The 26,508-nt window shown below is 35.9% G+C and overlaps 1 protein-coding gene and 2 pseudogenes across 1 annotated transcript; all 3 read right to left on the reverse strand.

The window, feature by feature from the left end:
- Positions 1 to 339: 339 nt before the first annotated feature.
- LOC124993701 (60S ribosomal protein L15-like) lies at positions 340 to 980 on the reverse strand (annotated as a pseudogene).
- A 2,603-nt stretch (positions 981 to 3,583) lies between these two features.
- Positions 3,584 to 4,528, reverse strand: LOC124993247 (olfactory receptor 5K3-like). The gene has a single exon (XM_047564967.1). The coding sequence runs from the start codon at positions 4,526 to 4,528 to the stop codon at positions 3,584 to 3,586; it is 945 nt and encodes a 314-aa protein (XP_047420923.1).
- A 12,565-nt stretch (positions 4,529 to 17,093) lies between these two features.
- On the reverse strand, positions 17,094 to 18,016 carry LOC124993702 (olfactory receptor 5K3-like; annotated as a pseudogene).
- Between the last annotated feature and the right edge of the window lie 8,492 nt (positions 18,017 to 26,508).

Genomic DNA, 26,508 nt, shown 5'->3' on the forward strand with positions numbered 1-26,508 from the left:
TGCATTTTATCATATGTACCAAAAATATCTTCAGTGCTTATTCCAACATTCATCTATTAGAAAATATATTTTATACCATTTATACTAGACAGAATGTATTAACCACTGACCTGTAACTACCTGAAACAATAAAACAAAGACAAGAAAAGATTATTTTTTTTTAGAAAGAAGGTACAAATTCCCTTATTAACTTCAAACATCATTGCACTTGAATTTCTATAATTTAACCAAAAATTTATGGAATATACTGCAAACTACTTTCAACAGAAACACCTTTAGGCAGACTTGAGTGTGCTAAATTCTTTATTAGGTATGAACTTAACAGCTATTATACTTACATTAAGTGGTGAAAATAGAACCTAGGAATATTGTGTCTTCTCTAAATCTCAAGGAGCCAACAAGAGTGTGGTGGAACTTGTGGTCCTTTTGAAGGCCACCACTCTTGTGTTTGCAAACATCAGCCCCAGTATCTCCCTGTGTTTATGGACTGGTTTGGTGATCCACTGAGTGTCAGGATTTCTTCTGATAACTCTCTGGAATGGATCAATGAAGATAATGTGAAAGAATTTATGTGAAATTTAAGAAATTAAATGAAAGAATTTTTATGTGGAATCTTCACCAACCCCATTAGAATTCAGGACTCTCAGAGCCCACAGTTGCTTGCAGCTTGCTCCTCAACAGCAGGTTTCTGAAAGTTTCCAGTGAATTTTGCCTAGTTAACAGTATGATGGACAGGCTTGCCATACATTGCACCTTTCAAAACGGGGCATTTGTAGCCACTAAGGCACATATGAATCCTGCATATGACATGACTGTACTTGACTTGTACCCCAGTCTGCACACTTTACCTGGATGAGTTGGGTAGAGAGCACGAAGCACCGAGAGCAGGTGGTATTGCCAGCAGGGGACCCACAAGAAGAGCACGTAACATGGGATTGCTTCTTCCTGCCCAGCTCCAGGACCTCCTTGTATGAAATCATCATAACTTACCTGATGGCTGCTATCTGGTGAAAAGAAAGGAGCCTCTCTCTCCTGTCCAGATATATTTTTTGTGGGGCTCTTTAAATACGAAGGTAGCTCATTTCCCAGAAACTTCCATAAACATCACCTCTTTTATCTCACTGGTCCCACATAAATCACATACTCTTCCATTAAATTTGTCTCGGAAATCGTTCATAAGGACAAGGTAGAGTTATTTGAAAATGGATGACATAAATTGTAGTATTGTTAGAAAAAGGAAAAGGAATCAAGTAATATAATTTTGATACCTGAAAATGTCCATAAAAATAGTGTGTGCACTCTCTATTCAATTTAGTTTCTCAATTTTTTGATATGTTCATTTTGTTTACACTCTTCAAATGTAATTATTTCCCTAAAGAGTCGTTATTTCCAAAGGTTGTATTGATTGGTATTTAACATATTAGATATTAATACTGAAAAAAATTTGAAAAGGTTCTAGTCACTAAAAGTAAAAATAATCAACCCATTATACATTAACTGACATAATCCATTAAAACATTTTGAAGGAAATATGTGCTGTATGCATAATTATGTCCGGAACGGTTTGAGTATTGATAATACAAAATCAGATGTGACATGATTAAGTCACAGAAAGAAGTAGGACTTCATTTTCTTTTCTACACTTAAAATTAATATTTTAAAAAGTTTAAATATGTGTACTCCTTTTTTTTTCTTATACTATGCTTGTTTTCTGAACTCATTGCCTAATATGTGGAATATTGAAGTTAGTCTCTTTTTAATCAATCACCAAATTGGTTTGCTGAGTCAAGCATATTACTCTGCTGCCAAGAGGACACCAATGTCTGTTGCCTCTAAGTAAATTCAGATTCTTAGAGTGGCATGTAAGATTCTCAGTGATCTTGCACACTTCCCACTTCCTTCCTAAACTCACCAAGAATCTTTCCAACAGTCAGTCACTATAATTATTCTATTCCACTGTTCACCATTATTCTCACATATAGAGACGCACTCATTATCACAAACATTAATTCTGGTCATGATAATTTCTGTTTTGTTCAAATGGTAACAAATTTTTTCCATGTTTAAATGTTTATGTCTCATGTTACTTAATAATTAAATATCTCAAGTAATATTATCTCCATTTCCTGAACCCCCAAGCATGTGGAGAAAATATTATTGATTTACACTCTTGTTTCTTCTGGCTTACTCAGTTGAACTCAGGCAAGCTACTCAACATATCAATATATGAGGTTTTCATTCAAGAAAAGAACAAAAAGAATATCTCTTTAGTTATTTAATGCACATGAAAAGTCAAGTCTGTGTTTAGCAGATAGTATATTTCAGGAAATTATTTTTTTGTGTTTATTAATTTATTTAGTGAATAAATATTTTGGTCATGTACCTAGGATTTTCACTCCTTTGTTCCCTCTTATTTATTTTCAACAATATTTCCAACTTTTATTAATTCTGTGAATATATTACTACATTTCATAGGAAGCAGGAAAGGGTTCTCATACTCCTATTGAATAAAAAGACAAGGAATGATGTCAGGGAGAAAAAATCTTCATTTTGTTGATATTTTCATTAATTACATTGTTATGTGATGGAGAAATAAACTACATGAAAAATTAAAATTGACCAGAATTTATAATGAATAGCATTTCTAATGGTGCTTTATAACCATATATAAAATTAGGTTCATTATGCCTATTACATGCACATACATGATTTGATCAATCTCATTCACTGGTGCCTTCCCTATCTCCCCTCTTCCCCACCCTTAATCAGCTTGCTCTACTCCACTGTTCTCCTTTCTATTACAATTGTTTTTATTTTAAATTGTGCATTATAATTACATATACATAAGTGGGTTTCATTATGGTATATTGTTCCATGGACGGAGCATAATTTTGTAGATTTCAATCCCCCATACTTCCACATGCCCCTCCCTTCTTTCTCCTGCTATCATTTTCCTTTTTTCAAAAAACATCATTTTAAACTACATGTTGTTAAATCACAATATGCAGATACTCTAGAGAATTTGAAAGTAAAATTGAATAAAACTAAACATGAAAATATTCTTTATTTAGAGAATTAATATTTTATACATACATACTGAAATATAATCTCCTGAAATAACTGAAATCCAGTTCAAAATCAAATTCAAATACATAGTTTACTTAGACAGATGGAATTACTGAAGGAAAAATTAGTATTTGAGAACTCAGAGTATGCCTGGGATAGTAAAAATTATTCTTTGGGATGACAAGAAATTTGCTAACAGTGTGAAAGGGAAGCTACTTCTTTGTATACTAACTTTTATTTCTAGCATTTGTTTGTTTTGTTGAAAATTATGTCTAATTCCACTATAAAATTTGTGAATAATTATCTGATCCACTCCTGATAGATTTCAACATATTTGATTTTGAAATATATTTTTGCATACTCTTTCCCTTTGGAGTTAAGTTTACTCAAATACTATCAAGGTTTTAACAATCTAATATTTTGATTTTGAAGGGATAATTATCTAATTTCTCAGTATTGGTAGGTTTCTAAAAGTACTATAAAGTTGAAATCAATCTTTCAAGGGAGATGATACTTGTCATAGAAAGTTACAACGGGAACTCTTCTTCAAAATTCTTTTTATAACATTTATCACTTCCTTGTTTCTTAAAGTATAAATAAAAGGATTCAATAAGGGAACTATTAGAGCATAAAACACAGCAGCAGGTACATCTGTATCCCCTTCATTAACTGAACTTGGTCGAGCATACAGGAAGAGCAGAGAACCATAGAATATTGATACAGAGAGAAAGTGGGATACACAGGTAGAGATGGCTTTGCCCCTTCCCTCTTTGGATTTCATTGTGAATATAGTGAAAAGAATATAGAGATAAGAGATTACCACTACAGTAATAGTAAAGGTTAGAATTGACCCTGCCAAAATATGTACCACCAATTCATTGATATAGGGATCAACACAGGAGAGTCTGTATAATGGAAGGATATCACAAAAAAAGTGATTGATTTGATGAGATCCACAGAAAACCAACCTTAACAAAAGCCCCACTTCTACCATGGGATGCAGGACTCCACCTATGTACGCTCCTATGGTCATCTGAATGCAGAGTCTCTTTGACATCAGAGTGTGGTACTGCAGTGGTCTGCATATGGCCACATAGCGGTCATAGGCCATTGCTGCCAGAAGAAAGGAGTCTGTTGATTCAGCAACACAGAGAAAATAAAACTGCACCATACATTCATAGAGAGAAATCCTTCTGTCCTCGGAAAAGAAGTTCTCTAACATTTTGGGAGTGACAGCACAGGAACAGAAGGAGTCCATGAGAGCCAGATTGCCAAGGAAGATGTACATTGGTGTGTGAAGGTGACGCTCCATGTAAATCAAGGCCACCAACCCTAGATTCCCCACCATGGTGACCAGATAGATGGCAGAGAATACCACAAATAGAAGAATCTTCAGGTCTGGGTTATCTGTAAGTCCCATGAGGATGAATTCATTTGTCAAAGAATGATTGGCTTTAGTCATCTCTGTCTTGCCTGTTGAGATAAATATCAATGAGACTTAAATTCTAATTAACACCATATAATTTTCCATTAATATTTTTCTTTTTATGTGGGTAGAGAATTTTCGTCTTTACCAAACCCTATTATGCCCAGTCCAAAATGCCACATACTTCCAGGGATCATTTGTCTTTTTGAAGAGTCAGCAACTATGGCCTCAAGCTGAGACTCTCAAATTAACAAGGATATTATAATTCCAGGGAGGATGGTTAAAGTACAGAAAGTTGCTGGGCACAGTGGTGCATGCCCATAATCCGAGTGGCTTTGGATGCTGAGGCAGAAGGATTGCAGTTCAAAGCCAGTCTCAGCAACTCAGCAAGGCCCTAGGCAACTTAGCAAGACCCTGTTAAAAAAAAAAAAAAAAAAAAAAAAAAAAAGTACAGAGAATGTTGCTCAGTGGTTAAATACCCCTGGATTCAATCTCTGGTACAAAAGAAAAACACAGAAATGTCATCTTTAAGTTTTTAATCATAATCATATAAACATTTAAGCTACCCATATTTGATTCATTTTCCCAAATAATTTGTGTCAGTTTGTTAAAAATGTACCTTAAATATGATGTTTGTAGTGGCACATACCTGCAACCCCAGTAACTGGGGAGGGTGAGATGAAGGACTCACAAATTGGAGGCCAGTGTTAACAAAATAAATAATGAAAACCTGGGTATGCAGCTCAGTGGTAATGTGTGTTTAATCCTCAGTACAAAACAAACAAAAAATCCTAAACTAAAATTTAAATCGATTTTCCTATAAAGTCATGTTTTTCTACTGTGATAATGATCTTTATCTATTCCTCTAGGGGAATGAATGGTTTACAATAATTTATACACATGTTAAATTAAAATGTTCAAGATGGCATAAAGATCAGTGAGGAATAAGGAGTATTTTTTATCTAAAAAGAAAATTAACAGAGAAAGCTAAAGGTATAAATGTCCACAGATCATAACCTTTGCATAACCTAGTGTTACACCCTTTTCATGAACAATGACTCTGTCCATTAAATTATTCACATTGATTTTCTCCTAATTCTAAGCTCTTCCTCTTTTGCTAAACCATAGTTTGCATACAGCATCACTCAATAAACTTTTTACTGAGTATCCCAGACCACACTGACCACACTTGACTTATGGTGCATATGTTATACATTCAACACAATCTACAGTTTTATGTGTGTCATCTATATTGCATTATTCTTTCACATGTACAAGAGTGTTACTTTTTATAATCATTGTGAGGATACATTTTAAATACTTCTGTTTGGAGCTCTAAGAAAAAGGCCAAATAAAGTCCAACCCTGGCTCCATGCTATGACTTCTTTTCTGTTTCCTACTCATGATCCCAACTGACTTCTTTGCCTCTGCAAACTCAGACTCTTAGCTTTGAAGAAAGGTCCACAAGGAAAATTTTAAAAATCATCTTCTTAAGAAACCAAGGTATATTTCCTGTGTCAAAACTACATATTTTTACTAGAAGATTTTATAAGGCTTTCCAAATTTACAGTAGTAGATATCCAGTTGGATAAAAGCAGATTCATCTTCATACTTCAATTTCATCACTTGGGAAAGAGGAAATCCCTTAAATTCGGATAGAAAATTTTATTAGAAATTTTAGTTTACTTTAAAGGGCTATTTTTTCTATTACTTAGTGATAAAGTTGATCACTGAGCAATGATTCACTGATAAAGCTGATCATATAAATTCTATGACCAAACTGTGTTTTTATTTCCCATAAATAAGATATTCAAAGGAAAACAGTAGAAACTTATTTTTTCCTAAAATATTAAGATAAGGTAAATACCAGTGTAAGCATGTAGCAATTCAGTTAAACTACAAATAACTTTCAATGTATATTCCTAAATAAATTAACAAAATTTTGCATCTTACCTATATATTTTGAAGTTCTATGTTATAATCAGAGATTCACATGAATCACAGCGTTGTACCTTTCCCGATTTCACCATGCTATTAAATATTGAGTAGAGCTAGAGAACTAAGTAAACAATTAAAATCTAGAAATAATCAAACATGGTCAATAATTCTAGGAAGTAAATTTTCAAATATGTCTAAATTTAAATTTAAAAAAAATAAATTCAAACACTTCAAGATAGATTTCACTAAGAACTTTTGGCAAGTGTAATTTTTGCTTTATGGTCTTTATGTTGAAGTTCTCAGAATTTAAGAATATATAAGTGCACATTGTTGCAAAAACATTTGGGATTAGGAGAACACGAATCTCAGAGACTATAGGCCAAGTGTTAATAATATGTCCTTTCATTGCCAAGTTAAAGTTTTCCATCAAACCCTGAAGGGATTTCCTTGCACTTACATCATTGTATTTCTGTGTGATATTAAGTCCTAAAAGCATATGAACCACTTGTCATTCATTAAAGATGTCTCATGAGATAGTGAGATTAAAGCAAATGACATTTACTAAAGTGTGTTTGATCCTGCCAATTTGTATGTAACTGACTCAGTGTTTACAATTCTATTCACCTTACTGTCCATACAAGGTAGAACAGGCAGAAAATAGTCTTAGGCTCTTTGAACCCCTTTCTGGTGAAAGTCGAATTAATATGGTTTATGAAAGATAATTAGCTTTTGAGAGGAAACTGGGAGGCCTGATAGCTTGAGTTAGGGTAATCAACTTTTCACTCTGTGCCTTGAATGCCCATGTCCTACAACACACTCACTGGAAATTTGATTTTTTTTATTTGTCCTGTATAGTTATTTCTGAGATTGTCTGCCTGTCTTTTCTCTTCATGTCACATGTCTTTTACCTGTCTTACCCTGCTGTGTTCTCTTCTTCATTCCACTAATCCCTCTGTAATATTATGCTTTCATTTGTGAGTACATCAGTAATTGGTCACGACTTCCCCACCCCACAGCTGGTGCCTGGGTTTAGGGGGAAGAATTTCTTGGATATGTCTAATCCTGTTTTTCCAACACTATGAATTGTTTGTCATTTTTTAGTACTCAATGTTTGTCGAATGAATTTAAAAAGCGATACTTCCCTGCTCAAGAGTTCTTAACAGAACCTCATTATTTCTCAAACCAGATCCATGTACCTATTTGGAATTCTAGATATTCCCCAAGCTGCATCTTGTCACTTTGCTGTCTCCAGTGCACCAGAGGGAAGATGACCATGTGCATCACTTCTGTTTCTTGTGCACCTGCTTTAAGCTGTTTCCCACACCCAAAATAACTTCTCCCTCTTTTTCCATTTCAGTCCTGCTCATATTTAAGGTCAGATAGAAACACCTTTTATGTGAGAACATCCCTTCATTTCCTAAGTTGTTGTTTCTATATCTCAGTATTTACTTTATCAGGTGTCACTTATATGTCCCTGGATTGTTCTGTACCTATGTTCTAAACAGCCTTAAGATAGGTATCACTTCATAGTTCTTGGCTCTTTAAAGCCAGCTGACCTAAATTCCTAACACATATTATTTCAATATTCATATTTTAAATACATTTTTCCCGTGGATTTGTGATTTCAGATAAACTTCTGAGGATAAGAGTGCTATGAACAGCAAAGAGCATGAGAATGTAAAGTAAGGAAGAAAAACTCAGGACCAATGTATAGATATCAGAAAGTGTAAGAAATAATCAGATATTGTATAGTAAAGTAGTTTGGTTGAAAGTTACAACATGGTATAAGCGAAAACTTACAAATGACATAAAGGAAATGAGAGTTTAATTGGAAAATTCTCTGGTAGATTCCTTCCTGTTTATTCTTTGTGCCTTTGCCATTTCACTGAAACTTTTCTCTGGTAGTTAACATCCAACTCTAAATGTCATTTGAAAGAACATCTAAGAAACTTCTCCAGCAGGGCTGCAAATTAGTGCAGCCACTCTGGAAAGCAGTATGGAGATTCCTTAGAAAACTTGAAATGGAACCACCATTTGACCCAGCTATCCCACTCCTTGGCCTATACCCAAAGGACTTAAAGTCAGCATATTACAGAGATACAGCCACATCAATGTTCATAGCTGTTCAGTTCACAATAGCCAGATTGTGGAACCAACCTAGATGCCCTTCAATGGATGAATGGAAAAGAAACTGTTATATATATATATATACACAAAGAATTTGTGGCAATGTGTCTTCTGCTGAAGTCACTAGCAGATACGGGACAGTTGAATCTCTAGATGAGCTAGATAACAGAACAGGTCAAGTTTCTTTTTTCTTTTTTTTTTAATTCATTTTTATTGTAAACAAATGGGATACATATTGTTTCTTTTATCCATATATATATGTATATATATATATACACACACATATATATATGTATATATATATATATACACACACATATATATATGTATATATATATATATATATATACACACATATATATATATATATAATGGAATATTACTCAGCCATAAAAAATAATAAAATTATGGGATTTGCAGGGAAATGGATGAAATTGGAGAATGTCATGCTAAGTGTGATAAGTCAATCTCAAAATACTAAAGGATGAATGATATCGCTGTTAAGCAGATGATGACACATAATGGGGGGTGGGAGGGGAGCAAGAATGGAGGAAGGAGGGACCTTATAGAGAGAAGAGAGGGGTGGGAGGTGTGGGGTGGAAGAAAAAAAATAACAGACTGAATCAAAAACTATTACCTTAGGTAAATGTATGATTACAAAAATGATATGCCTCTACTTCATGTACTAATAGAGAAACAAGATGTATCCCATTTGTTTACAACAAAAATGAATTAAAAAAAAAAAGAAAAAAGAGGATAAGAGAAATGTGTCACTCATAGAAAGACATACACCGCATGATTTCCATGTATATGAGTAAAATCATCATCTTTGTACATTTATATCAGTAAAATAACTTGAAAATTATTTAAATATTGCCTATTCTCCTACATATTTGATATGTAGGGTTCATGTGGTTTGTTGGAAGTGATCTTTGGAGCTATTGGCTAATGAGTTTTAGGGAGGGAGTTTCTACATCCATCTCAGAGTGAGACACCCAGTAATCATCCACCCTTCCACACAATCAGGATGTTGATCATGGATCTTGTACTCTTCATATGCTATTCATGTGCTTGATCATGTGCTCTCTGGCCTATCAGAGACTTACTTCATATGTGGAATTGTTGCATTCAAGGTTTCCCCTCTGTCTGCCTATCTTATGTATGGCTCCTGCTCTCAGGATTATTAACTGTAGTTAAAACATTGTACAGAATGTCTCTGGCACTTAATCATTCTGCATGACTTTAAATTCTTCCTCACTGAAGAGTAACTCCTGATTTCCTCTCCTTCTTGCCAGTGGAAACCACATTCTACTCTCTGCTTCTATGATCTGATTATTTTACTCATATACATGGAAATCTTGCAGTGTATGTCTCTCTGTGAGTGACACATTTCTATTATCATCAAGTCCTAAAAGTTGATCCTTGTCACATGTGGCAGGATTTCCTCTTCTTTGAAAGCTGAATAATGGTTAATGATGTTTTGTGTGTGTATGTGTGTGTGTGATGATAGTGATATATATCACAAATCCTTTATCCAACATGTCTTGACAGACACATGTGTTTGGTATACCTTGGCTACTATGCATAATGCTGCAATGAACGTGGGTGTGCAGATTTCCTCATCACATTGTTACCACTACCTCTGAATATACATCCTGAAACAGGATAACTGGGTCATATGGTAGTTCTGTATTAATCTTTTGTCTTCCACAATGGTTGCACCAATTTACATTACCACCAACAGTGTACAGGACTTCCCTTTGTATCTCATTCTTGTCAACACACTTTGCCTTATTTCTTATTGATCATAGTCTTTCTAACAGGTATGTTAACTCTCATTGTGGTTTTGATTTGCACGTTACTGAAGATTACAGAAATTGAAAATGTTTTCATATACATTTTAGCTATTTGTATGTTTTCTTTGAAAAAAAAAAGTCTATTCTTTGGTTATTTACCCATTTTATGATTGGTTCATTTGTGGTTTTCCTTTCCTCTCCTTTTTTTAAAAAAAATTCTTTATTACTACATTTCATAAATTCTTCTATTCTATGAATATTCACCAGTTGTTGATTATATGATTTGTAAATATTTTCTCCCAATGCAAAGCTTTTTTTCATTATTTTCCCTTTTCTCTGCAGAAGTTTACCTTAACATAGTTCCATCGTTAATTTTTCTTTTTATTGACTGTGCTTATGGTGTCATATTAAAAAATATTGAATAATACCAGTGTTAAGGGATTACTCTGTATCTTTTACTTTAGGAGTTTAAGACTTATAGGTCTTATATTTAATTATTTAATTTATTTGATTTTTATGTAAGATGTTAAACAGGGGTGCATTTCATCCTTTTGCCTATGAATATCCAGTTTTCTTGGTACCATTAATTGAAGAAGAATTACAAATGTCCAACAGTACATGACTAGATGTCAGCATTATTATCCATAAGGAAATATATTTTATATATATGTATATCTTGTACATACATACACATAATCTATGAGTGGATATGAATTATATGTAGCAGATATAATTTAGTTTAAGGATATTCAGAGTTTGGTTTAAACAAATTCAGTTCAAAGATCTCAATTGACTTTTTCAAAATGTTTTATTAGTGCACTATAATCATACATAATAGTGGTGTTCATTTTTGCATTATCATACATGCAAGGAATATAGTTTGCTCCATTTTAGTCCCCAGGGCTTCCTCTTTTCCTCCACTTCCCACTCATCAGAATTTCCTTTCCTTTTCTTAGTGGTTTTCCTTCCATTTATTTATCCATTATTTTAATTGGGTGTTTCATAGGTATTCATAAAGGTGTAATTTACCATTCCTATCTTTTCCCATTCCTTCTCCTTCCCCTTCAATCTCCTTCCTATGCTCCAATGGTCTTCTAATTTCATGGGGAATTTCCCCCTGACTTTTTTCCCTTATTTTGGTGTAGCTTCCACATATGAGAGAAACATTTGGCACTTGACTTCCTAAGTGTGACTTGCATCTCCAAAGTTTTCCAAATTGCTCCCTAAAGCCATGTCCCAAATGCTCTGAACCTCTATGGTTAGTCATAGAAGTTCAGAGCAATAACCTCACTTCTTGGTAACAATTTCTGTTAATCAGCTATACATTAACATGACAATAGTACCTGAAAAGAATCAGTTGAAGGAAGTCATGTTCATTTTGAGATGACAGTTTCAGAGATTTGGCCCAGGTTCAGTGGGCTCCTTTGCTCTGGGCCTGAGGTCAGTGATAATGGCAGAATGATTCCAGGACACATCCCTAGTGACATACCTCTTCCAGTCATGGTCCCCTACAGTTAATACCTAGGTAGTCTATTCACAGCCTTCGGATGGACAGGTTAGGTTTAGGTTTTCATAATCCAATCATTTGAATTTTAATATTCTTCTATTAACAGAAACTTTTTCAGTACATCTCATATCCAACCCATAACAAAGCACAAAGTAAAATGGTGGATTTTACTTTGAAAATGTGGTCAGAATCTGGGCATATACTAGGAACTGGAGGATTTCTAATGGTTAGAAACCACTGTTACAGTAAGTATGTTAAATACTTGACTACAACTGACTTTAATGTTCTAACCTCATACTTTAATGGTATTTTTTGAATGACACTGTCTTACCACCTTCCCACCCTACATTTGTTATTAGATAACCAACCTTAAAGGAAATAATTAACTAATGATCCATTCTCATTAGTTTCAAATATACTGATGTAGACATTGCTAGTGAGTTCTTTGCAACCAATTCAGAATTCTAGATTCCATGGACCCATAGGTCTGAATCAGCTTTTACACTTTATGTGAATTTACATAAAGACTGGATACTCAGGCAATTTTGTTTAGGTTAAGCTAGATTTCTTTCATTGGTGAGAGACCCTCTTGAAACAGGATTAAACTCATGAAAATGGCATCCTTTGGGGAAATATTTTACTTTCAGAAGCAACAGTTGCACAAATGGTACACTGTACTGAATTGTAAAATGTGGGCTTTAGCTGAGTCTCACAGTTTTCTACATATGGCCATGACACAGGGTTAGGATTTCCTCCACTTTTCCAAGGAATTGCTAAGCAAAATGCAGTTTAAAAAGTCAGTACTTCCCAAACTTCAAAAATCTCCAGCCACATTAAGGTAAGGCAGGCGGACAGTACTAATAAGATAAAGACTAAAAGTGCATCTTATTAGAAACAAAATATACTATCACTAGGCATCTTCAAATATTATTACACTGTAATTTCCATAAATTAACAAACATTCATGAAGTAATCTGCAGACTAGAATTAACAGAAAAATAACACTTTCAGCAGATATGACTGGATCAAGTTGTTTATTAGATATGAAGTTTATGAACATCATACTAACATATTTTGCTTTCTCCGAGCTGGTGGAACCACCAATAATGTGGGGGAAGTTGCAGGTATTTGTAAGAGCCAAGAATCTTGCATCCTGCAGAGTCAACATGAACATCTCCCTGTGCTTGTGACCTGATTTGGTGATCTGCTGAGTGTCATAATTTCTTTTACTAGTTTTGTGGAATGGATCAATGAGGATCACCTCAAAGAATTTTGTATGTGGAACCTTCACCAACCCAGTTAGAATTGAAGAATCTCAAAGATCCATACTTATGTCCAGCTCATTCCTCAGCAACAGACAGAAAAATTCCAGTTAACTAGACGCTTAGCACCATAATGAACAGGATTGCCAAATGTTGTACCCTTTGGATTTGAGTGTTTGAGGTCACCATAGCTCAGACATAAACTTATGACTCAGCATAAACTTGCTTGGTATCATATGTCTGTAAGTGAACTCTATCAAAATGGGTGGGAGAGGTCTGGGGATATAGCTCAGTTGGTAGAGTGCTTGCCTCACAAGCACAAGGCCCTGAATTCAATCCCTAGTTCTGCAAAAACAAAGTAGAAAATGGGTGTGAGAGCTCTGTGGGACACAGAAAACTGGTGGTACTGCCTTCAGTGAGCTACAAAAGAAAGCTCGTCACATCAGGCTGCTTATTCCTCCACAACTCTCTGGTGTACTTCTAGGCCCCCTTCTTCATTTATCTGATGGCTGCTGCCAGAACAAATGGAAAGAGTGTGTCTACCCAATCCAGTTATTTATTTACGTTCTTGTAGAGCTCTTTAAATACAAAGGAAACACATTTTCCAGAAATCTCCAAAAAAATTCATCATTTTGTCTTGCTCACTTTAAATAAGTTGCATATTCTTTCATCATCAGATGTCTAGGAATCAGTGTTCATAAAGATTAGGGATGGGTCATGCAGAAATACATAACAAAAACCACAGCATTAGCACAAATGGGAAGGGACATCGAGAATGTTATTCTGGCAACCAACAATGTTCACTGACATAGTGTGTGCACTCCCCATTCAATTCAGAGTTTATGTAACTTTCTTATTTCTATATTTATTTATACTCTTAAAACATATTTAAGTCCCTAAAGTGTTATATTTAAGCAGGTTGGTATTTATCAGTATTTACATATTAAAGATTAAAACTAAATGGTCAAGAATGTTTTAGTCATTCAAAAATGAAAATAATAAACCCATTATTCATTAATCAACATATTTCCAAAGAAAGCATTTTGAAGTAAATGATTACTGAATGTCCAATTATCTCAGGCACTGCTTGTGCACTTGTAATGGGAAATCATATGTGATATGATGGATGCAGAGAAAAGACTAGAATTTTATTTTGTTTTATAATAGCAGCAATTTATAATATATTTTTCTTTAAAATGTTCATATGTGTGTCCCCCTGTCTCTTCTCAGTCTATGTTCAAGTTGTGCTGTCATGACCTTGTATGTGAATTATTGAAGTCAGTCTCTTTCCAACCAATTGCCTGGAAAATTTGCTGGAAGATGTAATCAAATTACTGTGCTGCCAGGGAGACAGGTGTTTGATGCCTCTACATAAATTCAGGTTTCTTCAGGTGGCATTTAAGGTTATCAGTGCTCTGTTCCTCTTTCATCTTTATTTCCCAAACTCACCAAGAACTCTGTCCAGCTATTTGCACTCTGAGTGTTCTGTTCCATTGTCCACCCCTGGCCCCCAAAAGCTCATGACCACCTCAGAATGTAAAATACATTAAGTCCATTTCTAAGAATCATCATAGCCTGAACAGTTCCATGACTACCCCAAATTTCAAGTCCAAAGTCTCCTGTAAAACTTAAGGCAAACACTCAATGTCAGCCCCTGTTACATACACCCTATATATAAAGGCATATAGTAATCATTTCCATTTCACAAGGGAGAAATGAGGGAATAGAAAGAATTGAAGGAATGAATGCAAGACTTAAACCTAGGCCAGGCAAATTAGTACTGTAGTTCCATGTCTGGCACCTAGAGCTTATGCCATCCTGTTGTTCTCTCTAAAGGGCTTGTGTAGCTCTGCCCCTGGGGCTTTGCTGGTTGTAGCTCACATGGCCTCTCTGTTGGCTTGTCTATACTGGATTCCTATGGCTTCCCTGGGCAGTACATTCCATAGTACTGGCATCACTTAATCTTGGGTGTCTCCACTGCAGTTTCGGCTTCCTCCTCACATCTCCATTCTTCACCCTTTGAGGGGCAGCCCACAGGAACTTTGACCCTGCTGCAATTTGCCTGACCTCCAAGACCTTCCTTTGAACTCTTGATGGAAGTCTCCATGAACCCTAACCCCAGCATCCCACAATCCTGCAAAAGCAGCACCATGTGGATGCTACCAAGTTCTGCCACCATTTTGGGCAATACCCAAGACTCCAGGCACTCTGGAGCACCTCTCTGTGAGAACCTGGGTGGTTGAACAGGATGAGAAAACTTCCTGGACTGCACTGTGCAAGCGTGGTGCTCTCCTGATCTCTTCTCAAAGGAATTTTTATTCCCTGGAGATTGAAATGAGTGTGGTCTTGCCAATTCTTCAGATACCCTTAGACTAACTTTCCCATTTTCTTTTGGCAAAGTCTTCAGCATTTCATAAGTGTTAGTAATGTGTTTAACAATTGGCATTTCCTTAGCTCCAGTTTTACTATCACCTTTCATGTCCAAGTATTTCAAATATTTCTGCTCCTAAATATCACAATAAACTTGGCTAAGAGCCACCATTAATACCCATGCCACCACCTGAATACTATGCTGCCTAGAATGTTTTTCTGCCAAATTAAAAGTTTGATGCTTTTAAAATCAACCACACAGAAAGTCTCAGGACATGGGCAACATGCAGAAAACTTCTCAACCAGAACATACCATGAATGGCTTCTAGTTCAAATTCCAGTAAAGTCCTTCTTCTCCAAAACCTCATGAGCCCTATCTTTACTTTGCACAGTCCTATTGGCATTCTGGTCTTATGAGCTTCCATAGGATCCCCCATCTGCTTACAGAAATCTAAGGATTTCTCAACTTGCATCATTAAACTTTTCAAAATTCCTCCCACGAATTCTAAATAGCTCCAAAAGCTTCTGAACCACACAATCAGGTTAGTCACAGATATGATCCCTCTCTTGGTACAAAGTTCTGTTTAGTCATGTTTTTTGGTTGCTGTGACTAAAAGACCCGAGAAGATCCATTTTAATGAGGAAAAATTTACTTTGGGGGCACATGGCTTCAGAGTTCTCAGTCCATTGAAGGCTGACTTCTTTCCTCGGAATTTGAAGTGATGCAGAATATTACAAAGAAAGAGTGTGGTGGGGGAGAGCAAATCAGGACATTACCAGGAAGCAGAGAAAGAGAGAGAGAGAGAGAGAGAGAGAGAGAGAGAGAGAGAGAGAGAGAGAGAGAGAATGTATAAGCTAGATACAAAATATATACCTCAAAGGTGTGCTCCCAATGACCTACCTCCTCCAGGAACACCCGAGCCACCTATAGTTACAACCCTGATAATCCCTATTAGGAGATTAATTCACTAATTAGTTAAGACTCTCCTGACCCAATCATTCCACCTCTAAAGCTTTTTGCATTTTCTCACAAATAAGCTGTTGGAGGACACCTCACATCTAAAACATCACAATATTCTTGATTAGAGAATAAACATTCCTTATGAACACATATTATAATGTGATTTCTTGAAAGAACTAAAGTCCAATTGAAAATAAAATTCAAACAAATAGTTAACTTCACATAGATGATCTTTCTCAAGGAAAAATTAATACTTGAGAGCTTGGAATATGCCTGTTAATTGTAAAATTACACTTTGGGATGTGAGAAAGTAGCCAACAGAATTAAATGGGGTTTATTTTTTACAATACTGACTTTTCCCATTAGCATTTATTGGTTTTGGTGAACAGTGTGACCAATTATACACTGACACTCATGAATATTATTTAGTTTACTCCTGATGGATCTCACAACATTTGATCTTGAAATATAGTTTGCTTGATTTCTCCCCTTTGAAACAAATTTGACTCAAATACTATAAATATTTAAATATTTTGGTTGTGACATGGCTATTTTCCACTTTCTCATACTTGTAAGTTTAGAAAAAATATTGTCAAGTTGAAATCAATCTTTCAAGGGAGATGATATTTGTTATAGAAAATTAAGAGTACCTCTTCAAAATTCTTTTCATAACATTTGTTACTTCCTTGTTTCTTAGGCTATAGATAAAAGGGTTTAATAAAGGAACTACTAGAATATAAAAAATAGCAGCAGTTACATCTTTATCCCCTTTACTAACCAAACTTGAACGAGCATAAAGGAAGAGAAGAGAACCATAGAATATTGATACAGAGAGAAGTGGATGCAAGTAAGCTTTGCCCCTTCCCATTTTAGATTTCATTGTGAATATAGTCAAAAGGATATAGAAATAAGAGATTAACACTATGGTAATGGTAAAGATTAGAATTGACCTTGCCATGATAAACATCATCAATTCATTGATATAAGGGTCAACGCAAGAGAGTCTATATAATGGAATGATATCACAATAGAACTGATTGATTTGATGAGATCCACAGAAAACCAACCTTAACTAAAGTCCTACTTCAACCATGGGATGCAGGTTTCCAACTACATAGGCTCCTGTGATCATGTGAATGCAGAGTTCCATTGACATCAGGGTGTGGTACTGCAGTGGTCTACAAATAGCCACATAGCGGTCATAGGCCATTGCTGCCAGAAGAAAGCAGTCTGCAGTTTCAGTCAAGACATAAGAAAATAAAATTGTGCCATGCACTCATAGAGGGAAATCCTTCTGTCTTCAGAATAGAAGTTCTCTAACATCTTGAGAGTGACAGCACAGGAACAGCAGGAGTCCATGAGAGCCAGGTTGCCCAGGAAGATGTACATTGGTGTGTGAAGACGGCGCTCCAGGCAAATCAAGGTCACCAAACCTAGATTCCCCACCATGGTGACCAGATACATGGCAGAGAATACCCCAAACAGAAGGGTCTTCAGGTTTTGGTCATCTGTAAATTCCATGAGGATAAATTCAGTTGTCAAGGAGTGATTGACCTCAGTCATCTCTAACTTTTCTGTTGAAATATCAATAGTTGACATGTAAGATTCTAATTGAGAACACACAACTTTTCACTGAATATTTCTGTTCTGTTTTAGTTGTAGATGGACACAATACCTTTTTATTTATTGTTACATGGTGCTGAAGATCGAAACTAGTGCCTTACACGTGCTAGGGAAATGTTCTATCTCTGAGCTACACCCCAACCCCTCATTGAATATCTCTTTTTATAAAAGGCAGAGGAATTTCTTTAGCATCCTCTGCTCTCTATAGCATAAAATTCCACTTAGTTCTAGGGGTCTTTGTTTTCATGAAGAGTCAGCATGAGAATCACATCAATCTGTGTCTCTCATGAACATTCAATCTATCCATTCCTTATTTCTATTACTATTTTTAGAAATTATAAACGCTTCCTCCTTTTGTAAGTCACAGTTTACATAGAGTGCGACCTTATAAAATTTTATCTGAGTATCCCAGACCACACTGACCTCTCTTTTGAATTGTGGATCGTGTCTTCCTTACCCAACACAATCTTCAATTTTTCATTGAGATTTACATGGAATTATCCTTTCACAGGCATCTGAGCAATTTCCTCATTACATCATAACCATTTTGAGGTTAGTTGTTGTATACGATCATTAAAGGAGCTATGAAATGCTATAGGGAGAAGGCTGAGTTCAGTCCACTCCTAGTTCCATCCACCCTGTGGCCTGTTGTAGATTACCTTGTTTTCAGTTTTCCAGTAATGATCCATTCAGATCCCTTTGCCTCTGCTTAATTAGACTGTTAACTCTGAAGAAGAGTCCACATGGAAAACTTTTAAAATCCTCATCTTAAGGAACAAAGGTATGTGTCTTCTATCTAAATCAATTCTTTTCTCATATTCAGAAAATTATGTTAATCAAATATAATTTAAAGTTCAATATATTAAATATAAAGTTAATCAGAACAGATTCACCTATATATTATTTTTTTCTCTCAGAAAAGGCAAAAGCCCTTTAAATCCTAGCAGAAATTCTTTATTTCAAATTTTGTTTTGTCTTAAAATTTACTTCCTTCCATTACTTAGTGGTCTATTTGGTCATGGAGAGAGACAAATCTAATCATACAAACTCTATGATCTAAGTGTGCATTTCCACATATAAGACATTAAAAAGAAGGTGCTAGAAATTATTTTGTTCTAAAATGTTAAATGCAAGCAAGTCATGTAATTATTTAAATTACAAATCATTTTCAATGTAAATATCTCAACTCTTTAACAGGATTTTTTTGTGATTAACTTTTGAAATTCTATGTCAAAATCAGAAAGACAGATGAATCACAGCATTGTACATCGTACTAGTTAAAGAGACAAATTCAATTTTGAGAGGGGCTAGAGAGAAACAGAAAAGATGAGAAATGGTAAATACTTCAGGGGAGTAAATATTTATAGTTGATAACATTAAAAGCAAAAACAAATGTAAATAATTATTTTACCTAGATTTCACTAAGGAAAACTATTACAAAGTACGTGATTTCCTTTATGCTGAAGGGATCAGGATTTAAGGATTATATATGTATGTGAATATTCCTGTTAAAGCACTTGGGATTAAGAGACTTGGCATTTCACACTACCTTTACGTCAGTGTTAATAATATGTTTAGATTGCCAAGTTAAAATTTTCCATCAAACCCGAAGGGATTTCCTACCCTGAGGTCAACATATTTCTGTAGGGACATGAAGTCCTAAAAGCATGCAAACAATTGAAATTAATTAAAAAATACTATGAGACAATGAGTGTAAAAAATTTGATATTCACTAAAGTCTGTTTTGATGACCATAATGCTGTTTTGTACATAACATCTTAATTTACAAAATTTTCTTCACCATGCTGTTCATAAAATGTAAAATAGGCAGAAAATTGTCACAGGATTATTTGTCCACTTTCTGGAGAAAGTGGGATTAATATGGTTTATTAAAAAAATTATCATTTGTAGACAAAACTAGAATATTGTCAGGTTCAGCAGGGTCATCAACTTCTTCACTAAGTGACTCGAATTTGTTCCCATATCCTACAATACACACACTAGAAATTTGTTTTTATTATTCTTCCTCTATACACATTACCAAGACTATTCTCTTCTGTTTCTTTTCTTACTGTCTACCCTTTACATTTCTCATGTTTTTACATTTTCTGAACACCAGCCACTCTCATCCCTTTCAGCACATCTATGATTGTTCACTCCTTCCCCTTCTCCACACAGTGATTAGCAAGAATGGATTTCTTTGGTATGTCTAATGCTGTACTTTCAGCACTCTGAATAGTATCTGGCATTTTCTAGTGCTTCTTACATGTTGAATGAATCAAATAAATGATGCTTTCCTCCTCAAGTATTCATAACAGAACCTCATTAGTTTTCAAACCATATCAGTGTTCCTTAGTTTGGATGTTCCAGATACTCATCTGTCTGCATCTTATCACCTTGCTTCTCCTGTGCACCTCATGAAGAAGGCCATGTACATCACTTGCCTGTTCCTTGTGCACCTGCATTAGTTAATTTGATGGCCAGGTTTCCCTTACTTCGAGTAACATCTCTATCTTTTTTCATTTCCATTATGCTCATCTTTGAGCTGAATCGTGAACTCTTCAATGAGAAATTTCCCTGGTCTTTATAATCAGATTGTCTTTCCTGTTCTTAACTTAAAGGTACTTTTCTGTCTCATGAACAACAATTTCTGCTTTATCACGTGTGACTTGTATTTCCCTTGATTGTATAACTCTGTATGAAAAAGGCATGGTATCATTTTATATTTCTGTAGGCTGTTTGCCACAAACCAAGCTAATTCTCAATATATATTCATTTCTTCGATGGTTAAAATATAGTAGGGTGCTGGATATGACAATAGGTAGAGAGGTCACTGTGTGTGAGCAGTGTGTAGGACTGGAGAAATATCTTCTGATAAGGAGCCTGTAATTTACAAGGAGACAACAACATCTTGGTTTCTAAGTAGAACACAATTCAGGCTGTGAATCATCAGCAAGTACACACATTATATAGACATGGAGAGGCAACACTTGGAAGAACATTGACCTGTAAGAAGAAAGAAAGATTTCTCAGAACAAATATCATTCACACAAACCTTGCTGATAAGTAGGGTTATAGTAGGGAGAGAACATGAAAAGCATCTCAAGGAATCTCATAACAAAAGCCTGGAAGTTTGAAAGACCAAGATTAATCAAAAGTTGGATGGTAAAGTAGGTTGGCTGAAGTGTACACATATGATATAAAGGGACATGATGAGTGAAATAGGGGGAAGAGTGAGATAAATTGGAAATTGTCCTATTGGGTCCCTTTGTTTTCACCCTTCTGTCTCCACCATGTCGCAATCTTCTGTGGCAAGATCACAACCATGATTCCAAAGAATCCAAATCACATTTAACTGTCATTCCAAAGAACATCCAATTAACATCTTCACCAAAGTATAGAATTTGGTAATGTGGAAAAGTTCCTCACCTCTAGCTTCTGTGATAATTCTGAATGGCCCCAGCTTCCTAATTGTTCCACCCCATCTTTCACGCTCGGTCATGTCTCTCCCTTTACCCTTTATGATGTTGTGTTTCTGTGGACTCTGACCCTGCCCTCCTTCTTCTTTCATTGTACAACACTTTCTTGATTATCTATCTCATCCTGTTGATCTGCTTGTGGCTTCAGTAAAAGAAATGTTGCAGAGTCACGGAGTAAGCTAGCGGGTGAGTCAGGCCGCGTGCATGGTGGAGGTAGCTGGCCGGCATGCAACCCACCTGCCTTGCGGAGTTAGGCAGCAGGCAGACATCCCACCCAACCACCAGGCTGAAGACAGACACCATCACTGAGTTACCCCACCCATCCACCACGCTGAGGTCTGTCGTCATTGCCTAGCCAGCCCACCTGCATCGTGGAGCTAGCCAGAGGCTTCTTTATTGGCTGGTGCAGGCATTTTGAATTATTCCCAAGGGCGTGCCATCATCATTGGAAGGGCGGCTACCTTCTTGATACACCTACAGGAGGCTTGAGGACCTTTGACAAGACTGAGAAGTCAAGAAGAGGAGGTATTGAGAAACTCGGGACCAACTCAGAACCACCAGGCATATCTCTCCCACTGGTCGGGTTCCTCGGATGGGGCAGTAGTTCCGAAACACAGGGAACTTCGTGGGAGTGGCCCAGTGAAACTCCCCTGCTGTAGCTAAGTACCCAGTCAACCAGGAGCATTGCAGAGGAGGGCAGCACAGCAAGTGTATTCAACAAGTGAGGGTTCCAGGCCCAGGCAGTAACTTCGGTCCCCAGGGAACACAGCAGAGGACGGCCACTCAGCCAGGGAGTCCCTTGCAGGACCAGGCTCCCAGCCCAGGCAGTAGGTCAGGACCCCTTGGAACATTGCAGAGGATGGCTTCCCAGTTCAGATGGTAGTTCTGGACCAAAGGGAACTTCTCAAAGGAGAACTGCCCAGCGAAACTTCCCCACCGGGTAAGTCTTCCCCACTGGGTGAGGCTTTCCCACCAGGGCAGTAGAACCAAAGACAGACCCAGATCAGACATGCCCCCGTATGCAGTCTAGTCCCTGTTCACCTACCATCAGTCAACATGTGGACGTGCCTCTGCCCACTGACAGGGAATATAACCCACCTGAAGGCCACCACCCCTAGAGGGGCAACTTCCTAGTGGAGCACCGCATTATCAAGTTCCTCAAGACTTCAGGCTACTGAAGGTTAAAGAGGTGAGTTATTGGAAATCTACAAACACAATATTAGTCAATAGAGGAAACCTGCAATATCTCAGTTTCACTACAAGAGGGGAAGTTACCTGAGCAATATGAAAAAACAAGGGAAGAAAATATCCCAAACAAACCTAGATGATATAGCAATAAAATCCAATGACAGCATGGCAGAAGAAATGTCAGAAAGGGAGTTCAGAAAGTACATAATTAAAACGATCAGGGAAGCAAACGTGGAGTTGAAAGAGCAAATGAAGTCATTAAATGATGAGATGAACGAGAAAATGGAGGCATTGAATGATCACACCACTCAACAGATAAAAGAGCAATTACAGGAAGCAAAAGATCATTTCAATAAAGAGTAGAATACTTGAAATGAAGGAAACAATAAACCAAATTAAAAACTCCATAGGAAGCATAACCAATAGGATAGAACACCTGGAAGACAGAACCTCAGACATTGAAGAAAAAATATTTAATCTTGAAAACAAAGTTGACAAACAGAGAAGATGGTAAGAAATCATGAACAGAATCTACAAGAATTTTGGGATATCATGAAAAGGCCAAATTTAAGAATTATTGGGATTGAGGAAGGCTTAGAGAAACAAACCAAAGGAATGAACAATCTATTCAATGAAATAATATCAGAAAATTTCCCAAGTCTAAAGAATGAAATGGAAAATCAAGTACAAGAGGCTTATAGGACTCCAAACACACAAAATTACAACAGACCCACACCAAGGCACATTATAAAGAAAATACCTAACATACAAAATAAAGACAGAATTTTAAAGGCCATGAGAGAAAACAAACAAATTACATTCAGGGGGAAACCAATATGGATATCAGCAGATTTTACAACCCAGACCCTAAAAGCTAGAAGGGCCTGGAACAACATTTACCAAGCCCTAAAAGAAAATGGATGCCAACCAAGAATCTTATACCCAGCAAAACTTACTTTCAGATTTGACAATGAAATAAAATCCTTCCATGATAAATAAAGGCTAAAAGAATTTACAAAAAAGAAAGCCAGCACTACGGAACATTCTCAGCAAAATATTCCATGAGGAAGAGATGAAAAACAATGATGTAAATCAGCAAAGGGAGGAGCTACCCTAAAGGATGGGCAAATAAAGGAGAAACCAAGTCATGTCAAAAAAAAAAAAAAAAGAAAGAAAGAAAAAAATGAGCCAAATGACTGGGAATACAAATCATATCTCAATAATAAACCTGAATGTTAATGGCTTGAACTCATCAATCAAAAGACATACACTGGCAGATTGGATTAAAAAGAAAAGGCCAATGATTAGCTGCCTGCAAAAGACTCATCTCATTGAATGAGAAACCATAGACTAAAGGTGAAAGGATGAGAATAAACATACCATGCACATGGACACAGCAAAAAAGCCAGAGTATCCAGCCTCATATCAGACAACATGGACTTCAAGCCAAAAGTAGTCAGAAGGGATAAAGAAGGACATTTCATACTGCTTGAGGGAAGCATAAATCAGCAGGACATAACAATCAAATATCTATGCCCCAAAAGGTGGCTCATCCGTATACGTCAAACAAATCCTTCTCAATTCCAGAAATCAAATAGACCACAACACAATAATACTAGGTGATTTTAACACACCTCTCTCACCACTGGACAGATCCTCCAAAAAAATTGAACAATGAAATCATAGTTCTCAATAATACAATCAATAATGTAGACTTAAAGGACATATTTGGAATATACCATCCAATGAAAAGCAACCACACTTTCTTCTCAGCAGCAAGTGGATCCTTCTCTAAAATAGACCATGTTTTATGGTACTAAGTTAATGTTAACAAATACAAGAAGATAGAGATACTACCTTGTAATCTATCAGATCATAATTGATTGAAATTAGAAATAAATGACAGAATAAAAAACAGAAACTTCTCCAACACCTGGAGATTAAATAATATGCTATTATATGATGAATGGATAACAGAAGACATCAGGAAGAAAGTTAAAATATTCATAGAGGTAAAATGAGAACAAAGAAACATCATTTCAAAACCTCTGGGACACAAAGAAAGCAGCACTTAGAGGAAAATTTATTTCCTGGAGCACATTCAATAAAAGAAGTAAAACTCAACAAATAAACGACCTAACACTACAGTTCAAAGCCCTAGAAAAAGAAGAACAGAGAAACACCAAAAGTAGTAGAAGACAGGAAATAGTTAAAATCAGAGCTGAAATCAATGAAATTGAAAGAAAAGAAACAATTGAAAAATTTGACAAAATAAATAGTTGGTTCTTTGAAAAATAAACAAAATTGATAAACCCTTAGCCACACTAACAAAGAGGAGAGAGAAAATCCAAATTGCTAAAATTTGGAATGAACAAGGAAATATCACAAGAGACATGATTGAAATAGAAAACATCATTAGAAGCTATTTTCAAAATCTATACTCCAACAAAATAGAAAATCTTGAAGACATCAGCAGGTTTCTAGAGACCTATGAATTAACTAAACTGAACGAGGAGGACATAAACAATTTAAATAGATCAATTTCAAGTAATGAAATAGAAGAAGTCTTCAAAAGCCTACCAACAAAGAAAAGTCCGGGACCAGATGGATTCTCAGCCTCAAAACCTTTAAAGAAGAGCTCATTCCAATACTTCTCAAAGTATTTCATGAAATCAAAGAGGAGGGAACCCTCCCAAACTCATTCTATGAAGCCAATATCACCCTGATACCTAAACCAAACAGAGACACATAAAGGAAAGAAAAATTCACACCAATATCCTTAATGAACATTGATGCAAATCTCAACAAAATCTTAGCAAATTGCATACAAAAATATATGAAAAAGATAGTGCTCCATGATCAAGTGGGTTTTATCCGAGGGATGCAAGTTTGGTTCCTCATCCAGAAATCAATAAATGTAATTCACCCTATCAACAGACTTAAAGTTAAGAATCACATGATTATTGTGATAGATGCATAAAAAGCATTTGATAAAATATAGCATCCTTCATACTCAAAGCACTAGAAAAAATAGGAATAGTGGGAACATTCCTTAACATTGAAGAGGCCATCTATGCTAAGCCCATGGCCAATATCATTCTAAATGGTGAAAAACTGAAAGCATTCCCCCTAAAACCTGGAACAAGGCAGGGATGCCCTCTTTCCCCACTTCTATTCAATATTGTCCTCCAAAATCTAGCCAGAGCAAATAGACAGACCAAGGAATTTAAGGTGTTACAAATAGGAAAAGAAGAACTCAAACTATCTCTATTTGCTGATGACATGATTATATATTTAGAGGAACCTGGAAATTCCACCAGAAAACTTTTAGAACTCATAAGTGAAATCAGTAAACTAAAGGATATAAGATCAATGCTCATAAATCCAATGCATTTTTATACATAAGTGATGAATCTTCAGAAAGAGAAGTTAGGAAAACTTCCCCACTCACAATAGCTCAAAAAAAATAAAATACTTGGGATCAATCTCACAAAAGAGGTGAAAGACCTCTACAATGAGAACTACAGAACACTAAAGAAAGAAATTAAAGAACACCTTAGAAGATGGAAAGAGCTCCCATGTTCTTGGATAGGCAGAACTAATATTGTCAAAGTGGCCATACTACCAAAAGTGCTATACAAATTCAATGCAATTCCAATTAAAATCCCAATGACGTATCTTACAGAAATAGAACAAGCAATCATGAAATTCATCTGGAAGAATAAGAAACCCAGAATAGCTAAAGGAATCCTTAGCAGGAAAAGT

The sequence above is a fragment of the Sciurus carolinensis genome, chromosome 9 (genome assembly GCF_902686445.1).
Source record: "Sciurus carolinensis chromosome 9, mSciCar1.2, whole genome shotgun sequence".
Lineage (NCBI taxonomy): Eukaryota > Metazoa > Chordata > Mammalia > Rodentia > Sciuridae > Sciurus > Sciurus carolinensis.